At 46.7% G+C, this 15,906-nt stretch overlaps 1 protein-coding gene across 2 annotated transcripts in view; it reads right to left on the reverse strand.

The window, feature by feature from the left end:
• LOC115499303 (complement C3-like) overlaps positions 1–15,906 on the reverse strand; it is a 40,028-nt gene that overhangs the window by 9,915 nt on the left and 14,207 nt on the right. For both annotated transcript variants that reach the window (XM_030293107.2, XM_032595704.1), the window contains exons 18-27: positions 12,481–12,589; positions 12,109–12,194; positions 6,500–6,642; positions 6,182–6,394; positions 4,511–4,577; positions 4,316–4,402; positions 3,355–3,558; positions 2,844–2,919; positions 2,388–2,547; positions 1,370–1,468 (exon numbers count right to left, since the gene is read on the reverse strand). In XM_030293107.2, the coding sequence (XP_030148967.1) occupies positions 1,370–1,468; positions 2,388–2,547; positions 2,844–2,919; positions 3,355–3,558; positions 4,316–4,402; positions 4,511–4,577; positions 6,182–6,394; positions 6,500–6,642; positions 12,109–12,194; positions 12,481–12,589 (1,244 nt within the window). The remainder of the gene's footprint in view (positions 1–1,369; positions 1,469–2,387; positions 2,548–2,843; positions 2,920–3,354; positions 3,559–4,315; positions 4,403–4,510; positions 4,578–6,181; positions 6,395–6,499; positions 6,643–12,108; positions 12,195–12,480; positions 12,590–15,906) is intronic.

The raw sequence follows: 15,906 nt of genomic DNA on the forward strand, positions 1-15,906 counted from the left end.
GAAAGTAATAAAACAATCAGGAAGTGATGAGTTTTGAGTGCTTCTTACCTTTGCTTTTAATGCTTAGTGTTTAGTCTAAAGTCAGTTTACATAATTTGCTTGAAAAGAATAATTATGTTTAACAACTAGCTTGTGTAAGTCCTGGAAGTTTAACGGTTGGCTTTCACAGACTGATCCCAGCACACTCTTCATCTGCACCCCAGTAATCTGGGTCTACAGCCTATGCTATACTCAGGCATAGTGTTGCCATTTTGTAGAAGAAAATGTTGGTGCCTTGCAGAAGAAACTAATCCTTTCCCCGCCAGCTGCCTGTCCTCCATCTACTCTTGACTTTTGCAGAAACTTCGGTCTTTCATTCACTCGGCCACAGTGGAAGCAGCCATATTTGCTCAGTAAGACCTACTTCCTGCCCTCAGCTGATTGGTCCAGGTATGACCACCTGACCCCGGGTGGGCCAATCAGAATTTCCCCTATGGGAATCTGAAAGCTCTAGGTTTGGTCTGGCTATTTCCCCAAGGAAGGCAGCCAAGTTCTGCTGGGCAGGCTGGGTGGCAGGGAGAGAGGAATTATTGGGCCCAGAACGGCTTGGGTCCCTCTGAGGCCCTCAAGTCAACAGCCCTGTCCCCTCTATCTTGAGTCCGATGAAGGGAGGGGCAGCTGCCTGAGGTAAAATCCTGGGCTCTCCACCTTGGCAAGCTAAGGTCAAACAAACCACTCTCAAACCCCAGGACAAAGCAGAGGGAGTAATTGCAGAGACTCTCGGGAGTCCATCTTTCTAAGCTTCTCTGCTTCAGAACCAAAACCAGAGGAAAAAGAGACAGCCATGAGCCAATATTTGTAATCACTTCCTTTTTGGGGTCATGGGCCCCTTGGAAAATTTCCTAAAAGATCTCCTGAACTAAGAGAGTAGCCTTGATGTGTTCTTGGGTCTGGGTTGTGCCTTTTCTTCAGGGAAGCAGCAAGATATGCTGCACTGCTCATGTAGCAGTGATGGGGAAAGCAGGCTGAGGGGGCTTTTGTTGAAATTGGCTGACACTCTCTGGACAGGGTAAAGCAGGCAGAAAGGACCCATTCTTTGATCTCTTTCTGTCTTAGTTTTCTCCCCTGTAACCTGGGGATAAGAAGAGTAGCCTACGTCTCGGACTCTCAGAAGGATTACAGGACTTAGCATGTGCAGCACTTAGATGAGCATCTTAGTTAACTGCTCAAAAAATGCTGGAAATTATTATGGTTTTATGGGTATTATGGCTGCTGTGGTGGCTGGCTATTGCACTGAGAGGACTGGGAATCACCTGAATGCAACAGCCCACCCTCCAAGGTGGATGTGCCCTGGGTAGGTGAGAGGAGGAGAGGGTGGGCGGACACTTACGTTGACCTGATCATTGCAAAACTCTTTAGCCTCTTGCAGCGCAATGAGAACAAAAGCTGTGAGGGCCACATCCTTCTCCTCGTTCTCCCGGAAGCCACCCTAGAATGGGAAGCGGGAAATAAGGATAGGGTCACCAGTATGTCCCCACATGCTGACCAATCTCCTTGTAGGGTGAGCATGTCAAGGCACGGGTGAGTCTCTCCTCAGTGTCTCCCTAGGTGGGCCACACTCTTCAATATTCACTCATTCAGCAATTGTTGCTCATGCTGTGGAAAAGATGGTGGGTAAGAACCCAACACCAGTCCCACCCCCACAGTACTCCCCATCTAGTAGGGGAGACAGACATGAACCAATTGGCTCACCAGTAGACATATCATAACAAATTGGTGAGTGCGGTGCAGGAGAAGTGGATGTGGCAGTGAGATTGGAAAGTGGGAGTGTGACTCAGTTGGGGAGATCAGGAAAGATTTCCTTGCAGGATGACCAGGGTTGGCATGCCAGACAGGGAGAACAGCATGTGAAAGGCCCTGTGGCTGGATAGAACAAGGCTCCTTTCAGTGCAGATGGCATGTGGATGGGGATAGGGGAACGGTGTGAGACTGGAAGTCTGAAAAGTCAGGCTAAGGCAGTGATTCTCCACCGTATGCATGCATAGGCAACTCATGGCAGGGGAAGTGGAGGTTGTAGCAACTGTGAATCCTAGGCCCTCCTCCTGAAGTTTCTGATTCCTGCATCTCAAGTCTAGATTGAGAACATACTTTTATAACAAGTTTGAAGGTGATTATGCAGCTACTGGCCTGGGGACCACATTTGGAGAACCACAGCTGGGAAGGGTTCTATATTTTCAGAGCAAAGCGGGGGGGGGGGGGGGGGGGGCTTTGGTGTTGCACTAGCCTCTGAAGGTCTCTGGTCTTCACAATGGGAAAGTGATACTCTCAGCTGAAGGGGTAGCCTTTCATGTCTATCCTGTTACTCCAGGCGCCCTTCCCCCAGCATGCCCATAAGTCCTGCTTCTTACAGTCATTTCTTGATGAATTACGGGCCCATCTTCCTGGAAGACCCCATCAGGCTTCTGCTTCTCCAGGATCAGCCATTTGACAGCCCCGCAGAGGACCTGGGAGTTGATGGCAATGAGATTGGCTGCCAGAGAGAAGACCTTGACCACGTAGGCTGTCAGCCTGTGGGCGGCACAAAGCGTCAGCCAATCGCCTCCGGGATCCAGAGACTGCCATTCCAGGAAACCAATGAGCAGAGAGGGGCGGGGCCTACAGGCTGGCCCGGCTGGCCCAGCTTCCCCACTCAAGTTAGGCGCCAGCCTAGCCACAGGGGGCGCTTGATGTCCACAGGCCACGTGGCAGCTCAAGGTGGGCAGTTCATCTGTGTGGGCTGAGGGTCCATAGCATAGGGCCCTTCGGGCGAGACCTGGTGGGATGACCCAAGGCCGCCTTGCTCAGTGGGGTGCCAGACCACTCACCAGGTGCTGGCTTTCCGGTTCTGGAAGGCCGCAAAAGCCGAGTTGTCTTGTCTGAAGGCCAGCTGCTGGGAGTACCCTGCAGGGAAGCCAGAAGTGTCTCCAGAGGAGCAGGGGCTGAGTGGAGGGGCTCAGGGGACAAGGATTCTCTGAGGGGCGAGACAGGGGTTCAGGGAGGAATGAGGGGGCTCAGGGCTAAGCAGGGAAGTCTGCTAGAAGAGCGGAAGGGGCTTCTAAAAGGGGAAGGAGTTCTCAGAGGAGAGGGGTTCAGAGAGGCGAAGGATCTCAAGGGGGTTCAGGGCAAGGGGGCCTCAGTGAGAGAGGGAGTTCTAGAGGGCTCAGAGGGGCCCAGGGTCTCAGAGAGGGCAAAGGTCAAGGGAGGTCTTTGAAAAGAAGGGATCCTGAAAGGGGAGGAGCTTAGAGGAAGGGCGTGGCCTGGAAAGGGGCCTGGGTCTCAGGGAGGACCCTGCTCTGGAGGTGGCTGGAGCAGAGAGGGTCTCCCAGGCAGACCCACCCTTTTCGATGAGCTGCAAGGAATCCTGCCTCTTTTCCAGGCCGAACTTCTCCCACTGCTCCGTTTGGTCCAGGTAATGGACTGCGATGACTGTGGGTGTCATTCCTATCATGTTCTGCTCCCCACAGCCCGAGGGGGTCACGATGAGGTGCTTCAGTCGCTCCGCGTCAATGGCATCCTCAGTCAACTGAGCCACTGGGGTCCCTGCAACCCAGCAGGAGAACAGGGCTCAAGCAACTCACCCACCATGGGGTGGGGTGAGAAGGGCCAGGGCTGTCCCCAGCGATCCCAGGCTCCAGGCAGCCAGTGCCAAAGAGGTCAGGGGCAGTTGGGGGCTGAGGGGACGTGATGGTAGGAGGTAGGAGGCGGGGGTAGGGGAGTGGGGAGGGTGTCTACATTTGTAGGGAAGGGGGTCTTATGCTTCACACAAATCTGCTCCCTGAGCCTCTTGTTACAAGTGGCAAATTAATTCCAGAACAATCGTCACCAATACTTAGATCATGCTTCATGCTGTTGCCAGGCGCTGTTCTAGAGAAACATCATACAGTATCTCATTTAATCCTCTCAACAAGCCTTTGATATAGGTACTATTATTCACCCCATCACAGATGAGAAAACCAAGGGTCTCTCCCCAAAACCTTACAGCTTACAGGTTACAAGGTGCTTTTCCAGGAACTTCTTTTCCCTTCTGGCTCCAGTTGTCCAACTCAGGCAATTAGTTCCAGAATTTCCTGCTCTTGAACTATACTGTTTCTCATTTAAGCTTCTCTATCAGCAAAGGCTATTTGCTGAACTAAATACTGCCTGGAGCCTTCTATAAAACAGATCAGGGAGGTGGCCTGCTGTTCTAGCTGTAGTGGAGGCAGGGGACGCACGGTAGTATACATGCCCAGAATTAGGAGAAATTAGGTCCCCTTCTCCAGAGCTGTGCCTTCCTGGGTGAGGGTCAGTGGCAGCTCACCTTGCAGGAGGATCCTGGTCTCTGAATCTGTGTCTGGTACCTGGTCACTGAGGTCTGCGGCATGGACCTCCTCTCGCTGCACTCCGTCTGCCAGTGGAATGGGAGGGACCCATGGCGTCACCCTCTCCCACAAGGCCCTGCCTCACCCCCTACCCCACACCCCCAGGTCTCACCCTTCTGCTGTGGCTGACTCACTTTGGCCCCGGTTTTCTGGATCCAGTGTGTGAACGGCCACAGTTTTGTCGACTCTGATCCCTTCAGGCTGAACAGTGTTGGGATGGGATGGGGAAGGGGGAAGTCAGGTGAATAAAAGAACAGACACAGCTGATCAGCAGGGCATGGGCACGATGGCATCACCCATCCTAGTTCTGTGACTGGGAGTCAGTTTACCCCCACTGCCTCTCAAATGTCCTTAAAAGAAAAGAATGTGCATAAAGTGCTGAGTACAATGCCTGGCACTTAGTAAGCGCTCAGTTAAACTAGGGGCTATCTTATTATCAATGTCCCAAGTGAAGCTCTCCTTCCATGCTGGACCGCTGCTGTTTGTGCCCTTCCATCACACATTCTCCTTGAAGCTGGTACTAATGCACACCTTTTCCTTTGGAGACCCAGTCTCCTCCATGGCATGCTGGTAAACATTTGATAGCCATCTCTCCAGGAAGAAAAGATCCTGATTTGTGGCACTGGCAGTTTCCATCCTGTGAACATCCCTGCCACAGTAGATTTCAAGCTACCAGCATCAGAGGGTGCAGAATTGGGAGTTGTGGACACACTGTCTCTGGGGAGCCTTGTGCAGGCTCCAGCGCCCTCTTGGGTTTCTTCCCATTGGTGCCACACTGGGACCCCTGATAAAAGGGATAATTAAGATTGTGCTCCTGGGGGTGCCTGTGCGGCTAGGTGGAAAAGCATGGGACTCTTGATCTTGGGGTTGTAAGTTCAAGTCCCACATCGGATTACTTAAAAATAAAATCTTGGGTCGCCTGGGTGGCTTAGTTGGTTAAGTCTCTGCCTTCAGATCATGATTTCATGGTTGGTGAGTCTGAACCTTGCATCGGGCTCAGTGGTTACAGCTCAGAGCTTAGAGCCTGGATCTTTCTTCAGATCCTTTGTCTCCTTCTCTTTCTCCCCCTCTCCTGCTCATGCTCTGTCTTTCTCAAAAATAAATAAGCATAAACAAATTTTTTTTTAAGAAAATAGACTCTAAAAAATATGAGTTTGGTTCCATTAAAGTCAGGAAAGAAAAATATAATAAATTCTGGCTTGGGTATAAATAAGACGTGTCACTGTAAAATAACAACGTCAGTTTTAACGCATTTGCTTTTCAGCGTTTCAATATTTTTTCAATGACTTTAACATTTCGGGGGAAAATTAACCACTAAACAATTTCAACCATTAAATAAAGACACGTAGATGGGGGCCTTCATTTGTCCTTTAGCTTCAGGCTCCTATTGTGGTTTGACTTGGCACTGTCTCTATTTAAAATTTTGATCTTTTGTGTATCATGGATTTTTTGGCATTAATTTTGATTCCTTACAATATTGCATTAAAACACTGTTGCTCTTATGATCTCACATTTTGCTTGAAAATATTAAGGAAAGATGATATGAGGCTTTTATTTTTATTGAAGACTTGATCTCCTATTATATTTGAGAATGTTCATCACTAGGAAAGAGTGAAAATGTAAGTGTTTCGCACTTACCCTAATCCTGGCCTTCCTTCCGAACTTGCAGGACTCCCAAGCATCCTAAGCTGGACACTGGACACTCTTGGTGTCTCAGAGTCAGTGTCTCCAACCTGGGTTGACAGCATGGGGAGACAGGAGCCTCTCCCAAAGGACAAGGGACTGCAGGTGCCCCAAGGACTCACCACGACCTTCAAGGGCTTCTTGACACCATCCATGATGAAACGATTGTAGACCGCAGCCTTGACCTCCACCTCATGTAGACCGACCTTCAGAGGCACGACAACAAAAGGCACAGCCATTGAGGACTTGGCTGGGATTTTCAGAATCTGCTGGTAGCGCTTCTTGGCGGTGGCCAGGCTGCAGAAGGCTGGATTGTAGATCAATTCCACCCGCACCTGCCAGGGAGAGAGTATCAGTCAGGGGGGCAGGTGCCACAGCCACCTCCCCCAACCATCCAAGCTCTCCATCATACCTCTGCCCCCACCCCCCCGGGAACCCACCTTGAGCTCCCCAACATCCTGGTAATTGTAGAGCACGGCTCGGATCTCCACTTGCTCATTGCGCACGACAGAGTAGGGTAGCCGCAGGTCGATGAAGAAGTCTTGCATCACCGTGACTTCATAGGGGTCAGCCACACAGATCCCTGCCCAGGAGTGGAGTGTCAAGGGAAGGAGGTGGACAGGCTCTCAGTGCTTACCCCTCACTGCGGGAGCTGTGTCAAGCTCAGCCTGTGTTTGTGCAAGCCCAGGGGCTAAACAATTGCACAGGTGACACATTACCGATAGTGGTGGCAGCTGGGAGTCACTGTGATGTACGGTTTCCATTTTCTTCTTGTAGTTTTACTCATAGGTAGGTGTGCAAGGGGAAGGGCTCGAGCACACCCGAAGGGTCCATACCTGGGCTCTCCAAAATGGTAGCCTGAGCTCTCTCTGGTCCCTGGGCACTTGGAATGTGGCTAGCTCAGAAAACTTTTTAACACATGTTTGGAACAATTTGCATATGCCAACCTACCTTTTCAGCTGTACATTTTGCAAATCCTACAATACAGATCAAAGTATTTCCAATGAAAGGCTAGGGGTGCCTTTCCACTGACTGGCTCAGTCAGTGGTGGGTGTGATTCTTGATCTGGGGCCATGAGTTCAAGCTCACGTGGGGTGTGGAGATGACTTACAAATAAAATTAAAATCTTAAAAAAAAAAGATGAGCACCCTCCTTGAGATGCTCTGCAGACATAAAATATGTACTAGATTTCAAAGGCTTAGTACAAACCAAAGCAAAATGCATCTTTCACAATTTCGAGATATTAATAGGTTACTCTTAAATATCAATAGATGATTATTATAACATTATCATTAGCGTGATGGTGGGTTTTTTTTAACATATTTTTCAGCATAGTTTTTCAACGTATTTACCACAAGTTGCAAGAATAACATTGTGGAGATATTTGGTTACAGAAAAATGTATGATAAAATGGATGTCACCGCCTCTTTTTTTATGGGGCTCCCAGAAGATTTAAAATTACTTGCATCGTTCTTTGGAAGCTATAAATAAGGAAATTTCTTCATCTTTTCCTATTGTTTACTAAAAATAAACATCACATATTCACAAAAAAAAAATTACTTGCATCGTATTTCTGGTGGACAGTGTTGATCTACAGGCAGTGAAAATGACTGCAAAAGCTATGGTTAAGGGGCGCCTGGGTGGCGCAGTCGGTTAAGCGTCCGACTTCAGCCAGGTCACGATCTCGCGGTCCGTGAGTTCGAGCCCCGCGTCGGGCTCTGGGCTGATGGCTCGGAGCCTGGAGCCTGTTTCCGATTCTGTGTCTCCCTCGCTCTCTGCCCCTCCCCCGTTCATGCTCTGTCTCTCTCTGTCCCAAAAATAAATAAACGTTGAAAAAAAAAATTAAAAAAAAAAAAAAAAAAAAGCTATGGTTAATTTGTGATTCAACAGCTACTAGGCTATATTCAAGCAAAGGGTTGATGCAAACAGAATTTGCAAAAGCATTATCATATTAAAAATGTTACACTAAAAAATAAATAAAGATAATGTTACACCAAGAAATGATTAAAATTTGGGGAACTGTGTGTCTCAGTCAGTTAATTGTCTGGTGCTTGATATCTGCTTGGGCCATAATCTCTCAGTTCCTGAATTTGAGCCTGGTGTCAGGCTCTGAGCTGATGGCAGGGAGTGTGCTTGGGATTCTCTTTCTCCCTCTCTCTCTCGCTCTCTCTTTCTCTAAAATAAGTAAACAATTGAACAGAGTTAATTAAAAAAAATAAATCTTAAAATTTAATATATATATTTTTTGGTTACTTTTCAGAAGTGAGGAAGAATAGAGGCTTGAACAAAATCATTATTTCCTAACCTTGGTCGTTATTAATCATCCTTAACCCCCCATCCTCGGGGGATCTGTTATACTCATGGGAGCTATTTACCATTTCTTATCTACTATTCGTTTTTACATTTTTTTAAAGTTTATTTTTGAGAGACAGAGACAGAGTGCAAGCGGGGGAGGGGCAGAGAGAGGGGGAGACACAGAATCTGAAGCAGCTTCCAGGCTCTGAGTTGTCGGCACAGAGCCCGATGCAGAGCCTGAACTCATGAACCACAAGATCATGACCTGAGCCGGAGTCGGACATTTAACCGACTGAACCACCCAGGTGCCCCTCGTTTTTACATTTTTATTATTTATCTTTGGTCATCTCTACACCCAATGTGGGGCTCGAACTCACAATCCCAAGATCAGGAGTCACACGCTTTTCCAACTGAGCCAGCCAGCAGCCCCTGTTTTCACATTCTTAAAGCCAGATTTAATTTACTCTGGTGGGTGAAAAACCAGCTTTTGCACCACAAACAGGAGGCTACCTCCAGGGAAACAAAACGGTTTTGTTTTGTTAAATACTGGCCAGCTCACGTTGTGCCTGCAGAAAGCAGACCTGCTCTCTCCTTGCTAATCCAACTCAGTCAAGACCTACAGAGGAGATGAGGACATCCTTGCACCAGACTTAGCTTTTCCCTTGAACAAGCTGGAAGGAGCGAGAGAGAACCACACACAGAGTGACTTCTGACACACCATCTGTGTTATGTTTGAGGCAGAGAAACGCCTACTCTCCGTGACCCTGGAAGGACAGCTACATGTCACCGCATGTTGGTCCAAACCCATGGAAGGTACATCACTGAAAGGGGACCCGAGCTTTTGACTGCACCTGATGATAATGTATCAGTGTTGTCCCAGGGATTGTGGCAAAGGTACCACCTAATGCAAAAAAGGGTTAGAGACGGGAACTGGGGGGAATTGAGGAGTGGTAATTCTCAGTTGTTTCTGTAAACCTAAATTGTTTAACAAAACTCATTAATTAGGAGCCCCTAAGGGCTGGGGGGGAGCCCGACCCACCCAGTCGGTTGGGTGTCTGACTTCGGCTCAGGTCATGATCTCACAGTTTGTGGGTTTGAGCCCCATGTCGGGCTCTGTGCTGACAGCTTAGAGCCTGGAGCCTGCTTCAGGTTCTGTGTCTCCTTCTCTCTGCCCCTCGCCACCCCCGCTCGCACTCTGTCTCTGTCTCAAAAACAAATAAATATTTAAAAAAAATTAAGAAAACCCATTAATTAAAAAAATATCAACCAGGGCACCTGAGTGGTTCAGTCGGTTACACATCTGACTCTTGTTCTCAGCTCAAGGTCATGATCTCATGGTTCATGAGTTCGAGCCCTGCATTGGGCCCTGTACAGCCGACAGTGCACAGCCTGCTTGGGATTCTCTCTCTCTGCCTCTATCTTCCCCTCCCTCAAACATACTGCCTCTCTCTCTCTCTCAAAATAAATAAATAAGCTTAAAAATATAATCGTACCTGGTAAGACAACAGTATTGAGAAGATGTCACACGGGTACAGAGAGCAGAATAGAAAAACCATAGGGCCCTTTAAGATGCTGACCCCAGGGGCGCCTGGGTGGCGCAGTCGGTTAAGCGTCCGACTTCAGCCAGGTCACGATCTCGCAGTCCATGAGTTCGAGCCCCGCGTCCGGCTCTGGGCTGATGGCTCAGAGCCTGGAACCTGTTTCCGATTCTGTGTCTCCCTCTCTCTCTGCCCCTCCCCCGTTCATGCTCTGTCTCTCTCTGTCCCAAAAATAAATAAACGTTGAAAAAAAAAATTAAAAAAAAAAAAGATGCTGACCCCATCACTCCCAGGGGGCATTGGGCAACTTCTGGGGATATTTTGGGGGCATGTTACAACCGGGGGTGGGGGTGCTCCTGGAGTCTTTAGGTAGAGGCCGCGAATGCTGCTCAACATCCAATATTGCACAGAGAACCTTCCACAGAGAACCACCTAGCCCTGAACAACATCAGTGATGAGGTGCAGAGACCCTGGTGCAGGACAGGCTTTCCCCAACCTCCAGACACACACAACCCCCCACTCCCCGCCCCGTGGGTCATGTTAAATGCAGGTTCTGATTCAGCAGGTCAGGAGTGGGGTCCAAGATTCTGAATTTCTACAAACCCCCGGGAAAGCACCTTTGCCAGATTGCTAGTGGTTCAGGGAGCAGGCTTTCAGAAGCAGGGATCTAAACTGTGCCTTTCAACTTTCTCTTTTCAAGCTGCAAGAACCTTTCTTATTTCAAGGAAACCTCACGCAGGCCCTCCATATGCAAACAGGGACAACAAGGAGATAGGAAGATGCTCTGATCTGAAACGCGGGCGGGGGCCACCAACCAGAAGTGTGCTGAGCTGTTACTGGAGCTCCAGACGAAGGGAAAAGTATGTGCCCCATGAATGCATGCACCACCCTCCCTCGGTCAGGAGAAACTGCCAGTTTCAGTTCCCTCAGTTAAAAAAGACAAGCAAAGACGCAGGTTTTGAACATCTTGAAGCCAGGAAAGGGAAGTGATAATGTGTAATGTATTATAAATGGTAACAAAACAAAATTATTAAACACGTTGGTGTGGCATGAAAGAGATATTCATACTTCCCTTCGTGAGTTTTAACATACCTCCTTTGTATTTTTACCTTATGGTTTTAATTTTTGTTTTAATGTTTATTTATTTTTGAGAGAGAGAGAGAGAGAGAGAGAGAGAGAGAGAGAGAGAGACCAAGCGCGAACAGGGGAGGGGCAGAGTGAGAGGAAGACACAGACTCTGAAGCAGGCTCCAGGCTCTGAGCTGTCAGCAGAGAGCCCGATGCGGGGCTTAAATTCACAAACTGCAAGATCATGACCTGAGCCGAAGTCAGACACTTAACCCACGTAAGCCACCCAGGCGCCCCAGTGGCTTCTATTTACAATGGACACATTTTGTTCATCATGGATTATTATATATATATATTTTTTTGCATTCACATTTTGTTTTCAAAATGATCACAAGAATATATTACGCATCTGGGCTTAAAGTTATCGCCTCCCTCTCCTCTCACCCTGCTCCCAGGCCTGCCCGAGACCACCCCTATTAGGCCAGGGCCCCCCAGCTCCCTGTGTCAGGTCCCCAGCCTCCTGGTTACCTTTCTTTTTTTCTTTTTTCTTTTTTTTGCCAAGTTTCACAATCCGACCACGGATGTTCCAATCATACATTTCATCCTGCTTCCTCTTTTATATTTTCTTAATCGCTTTACCCATCACCCTGTCAACACCACCCCTTAAGCATGTTTGTTGTTGCAAATTATTCTGTATTATAGTACAATGGTAGACATATGTCCTTATATCTGTGTCCAAACCTGCAGATCGTACAACACTGAGAGTGAACGCTCATGTCAATGATGAACTTGGGGTGACGATAGGCGTGTCAGTGTCACGAATACGCCATGCTGGTGAGGGATGCTGATAGTGCATGTCTGCGCGGGGCAGACTGTGTGCGTCGGGGGTGGGTAGACTGGGTGTATGTGGGAACTCTCTGTACCTTCCCCTCAATTTTGCTGTCAACCTAAAACTGCTCTCGAAAGAAAATCTATTTACAAAAGGCGCTGACTCGTCACCCACAGAGCAGGATCTGACACCCCCACTTGTCACCTGGGAGCAGTGTGTCAGCCACCAAGAAACAGGGGATCTCTCTGGATGGGATGAGAAAACGCCCAATGGCCCTGGGATCCCTGACTCGTGAGCATGGGGCCACCACCCTCTCTCACCTTTCTTGTTCGACAAGCTCACCGCCAGAATCTCCCAGGTGGTGATGGAGTCTTTCAAAAATATATTCATGGTCTTTGTGGAGATTCTGGATGGAGGAGAAGTGGGGGTATTAAAAAGAGGCAGGTGTCAGGGGCCTGGGGGGAGAGCTGGTGTGGAGGGGCCCCAAGGGGCAGGTTGGAGGGAGGAGTGGGGGCTGGGCACACGGAGGGAGCCTGACTCTTGATTTTTTTTCTAGGCTGGGTTGTGGGGTTGCCCAGTGATTCCAGAAAAGAGAGGCATGGGTGCATGCAAACGAAGTGGTCCAGATGGGGCCGCTATAGGAGCTGGCCTGGGGGTGAGGGGGTTAAGGTGGGGGGGTGTCTCAGCCTTACCCATCTTTCTCAGGTTCACTGAGTTCCTCTATGCGCCACAGCCAGCTCTCAGGGAACTGGCTTCGGGAAATGATTTCCTCTTCCGGGATTATATCCTCATCCAAGTCACCTGGGAGGCACGGGTGAGGAGGAGACAAATCTGGGTTGAGAACAGACCCATTTCTCCACTGTCCCCAGAGATACTTATCTCTACACATCTCTGGATTAACTTTATAGTTAATAAACTTTATAGTTTATTTGATTTTCTTCCTGACCTTTTTTTAATGCCCCTTTCATTTTTCTCTTTGTATGGGAATCAGGCTCCTCTCACCTTTCCTTTTTCCAGGGTTCCTTCAATGAACAAATGAAAACACACCTGGTGGAAGGTCCAAACCATCACCACTATGAGCAGTGGGATAGAACAGCCAAATATGCAACAGAGTGCATGATCACACTCCACAAACACTTCTGGAAGTCCCAGGACCTGGGCAGTGTATGACCTATTCTTAATATAGTAGGACTCACAGGTGCAGGACACATAACAAGCTATTAAAATGTGTAAAAATCAGAAACCTAGCCAAAATGATGAAATGGAAGAATTCTCCTCAAAAGAAATTCCAGGATGAAATGACAGCCAGAGAACTTCTCAAAACAGATCTAAACAATATATCTGAACAATAATTTAGAAAAACCGTCATAAGACTGATAGCTGGGCTTGAAAAAAGTATAGAAGACAGCAAAGAATCTATTGCTGAAGAGATCAAAGACCTATGAAATAATCAAGAAGAATTAAGAAATGTTGTAAATGAGATGCAAAATAACCCAGCTGCAGTGACAGCAAGGATGGAAGAAGTCGAAGAGAGAATAAGCGAAATAGAAGACAAAGTTATGGAAAATGATGAAGCTGAAAAAAAGGAGGGCAAGGAAATTACTAGACCATGAGGGGAGATTTAGAGACCTACGTGATTCTGTGAAATGAAATAATAACCGTATCATAGGAGTTCTGGAAGAAGAAGAGAGAAGGAAAGGGCTCAGAAGGTTTATGTGAACAAATTATAGCTGAGAACTTCCCTCATCTGGGGAAGGAAACAGGCATCCAAGTGCTAGAGGCACAGAGAACTCCCTTCAAAATCAACAAAAAATGACATAATCATAGTGAAACTGCAAAATACAAAGATAAAAAGAGAATTATGAAAGCAGCTAGGGAAAAACGGGCCTTAACCTACAAGGGTAGACACATAAGGGTAGTAGCAGACCTGTCCACTGAAACTTGGCAGGCCAGAAGCGAGTGGCAGGAAACATTCCATGTGCTGAAGAGCAAAACTAGGCAGCCAAGAATCCTTCATCCAGGAAGGCTGCCATTCAGAATAGAAGGAGAGATAAAGGCTTTCCCAGACAAACAAAAACTGAAGGAGTTTGTGACCACTAAACCGGCCCTGCAGGAGAGCGTAAGGGGGACTCTGTGAGTGGAAAGCAGCAATGACTACAAGGGACCAGAGACATCACCATAAGCACAAAACCTGCAGATAACACAATGGCAGTAAATCCATACATTTCAATAATCACTCTGAATGTAAATGGACTAAATGCCCCAATCAAAAGACACAGGGTATCAGAATGGATAAAAAAAAAATAAGATCCATCTATATGTTGCCTACAAGAAACTCATTTTAGACCTGAGAACACCTGCAGATTGAGAGTGAGGGGATGGAGAACCATCTATCATGCTATTGGACATCAAAAGATAGCTGGAGTAGCCATACTTATATCACACAAACTAGATTTTAAAACAAAGTCTATAACAAGAGATGAAGAAGGGCATTATATCATAATTGAGAGGCGTATCCATCAAGAAGAGTTAATAATTATAAATGTTTAAGCCCCCAGTGTGTAGCACCCAAATATATAAATCAATCACAAACATAAATGAATGTATACACAATAATACTGTGATTATAGGGTACTTTAATACTCCATTTACCGCAATGGACAGATCATATAATCAGAAAATCAATAAGGAAACAATGGCTCAGAATGACAGATGGACTTAACAGATGTATTCAGAACTTTTCATCCAAAAGTAGCAGAATACACATTCTTCTTGAGGGCACATGGAACTTTCTCCAGAAGAGATCACTTACTGGGACACAAATCAGCCCTCAACAAGTATAAAGAGATTGAAATCATACCATGCATATTTTCAGATCACAATGCTATGAAACTTGAAATCAACCACAAGAAAAATTCGGAAAGCCCCCAAATACATAGAGGTTAAATAAAACCCTAGCAAAGAATGAATGGGTAATTCAGGAAATTAAAGGAGGAATTTAAAAATGTATGGAAGGGAATGAAAATGAAAACATGAAAGTCAAAACCCTCTGAGGTGCAGCAAAGGTAGTTCTAAGAGGACAATACATTGGATTTCAGGCCTTTGTCAAGAAGCAAGAAAGATTCCAAATACAGAATCTACCCTCACAACCAAAGGAACTAGAAAGACAGCAGCAAAAAAAAAAAAAAAAAAAAAAAAAAAAAAAACAAGCCCAAAGCCAGAAGAAGAGAATTAATAAAGATTAGAGCAGAAATAAACAATATAGAATCCAAAAAACAGAACAGATAAATGAATCTAAGAGCTGGTATTTTGAAAGAATAAACAAAACTGATAACCTCCTAGCCAGATTTCTCAAAGTGAAAATCTGGTTGGGAACAGATAAAATCACAAAGAAAAGAGGAGAGATCACAGCAAACACCGCTGAAATACAAAAATTATTTGAGAATACAATGAAAAATTATATGCCAACAAACTGGACAACCTGTAAGAAATGGACAAATTCCTAGACACCCATGCACTACATAAACTCCAAAGGGAAGAAATAGAAAATTTGAACGGACCCATAACCAGTGAAGAAATTGAATCAGTTATCAAAAATCTCCCAACAAATAAGAGTCCTGGGCCAGATGACTTCCCAGGAGAATTCTACCAGACATTTAAAGCAGAGTTAATACCTATCACTCACAAGCTGCTCCAAAAAGATAGAAATGGAAGGAAAGCTTCCACGCTCACTCTTTTTTTTTTAATTTTTTTTAACGTTTATTTATTTTTGACACAGAGAGAGACAGAGCATGAACGGGGGAGGGTCAGAGAGAGAGGGAGACACAGAATCCAAAGCAGGCTCCAGGCTCTGAGCCATCAGCCCAGAGCCCGACGCAGGGCTCGAACTCACAGACCGTGAGATCGTGACCTGAGTTGAAGTCGGACGCTTAACCGACTGAGCCAGCCAGGCGCCCCACACACTCATTCTTTGACGCCAGCATTACCTTGATCACAAACCAAAGACCCCACTAAAAAGGAGAATTACAGGCCAATATACCTGATGAAAATGGATGTAAAAATTCTCAACAAGATATTAGCAAATCGAATTCAACAGTATATTAAAAGAATTCCTCAAC

The sequence above is a fragment of the Lynx canadensis genome, chromosome A2 (genome assembly GCF_007474595.2).
Source record: "Lynx canadensis isolate LIC74 chromosome A2, mLynCan4.pri.v2, whole genome shotgun sequence".
NCBI classification, from domain to species: domain Eukaryota; kingdom Metazoa; phylum Chordata; class Mammalia; order Carnivora; family Felidae; genus Lynx; species Lynx canadensis.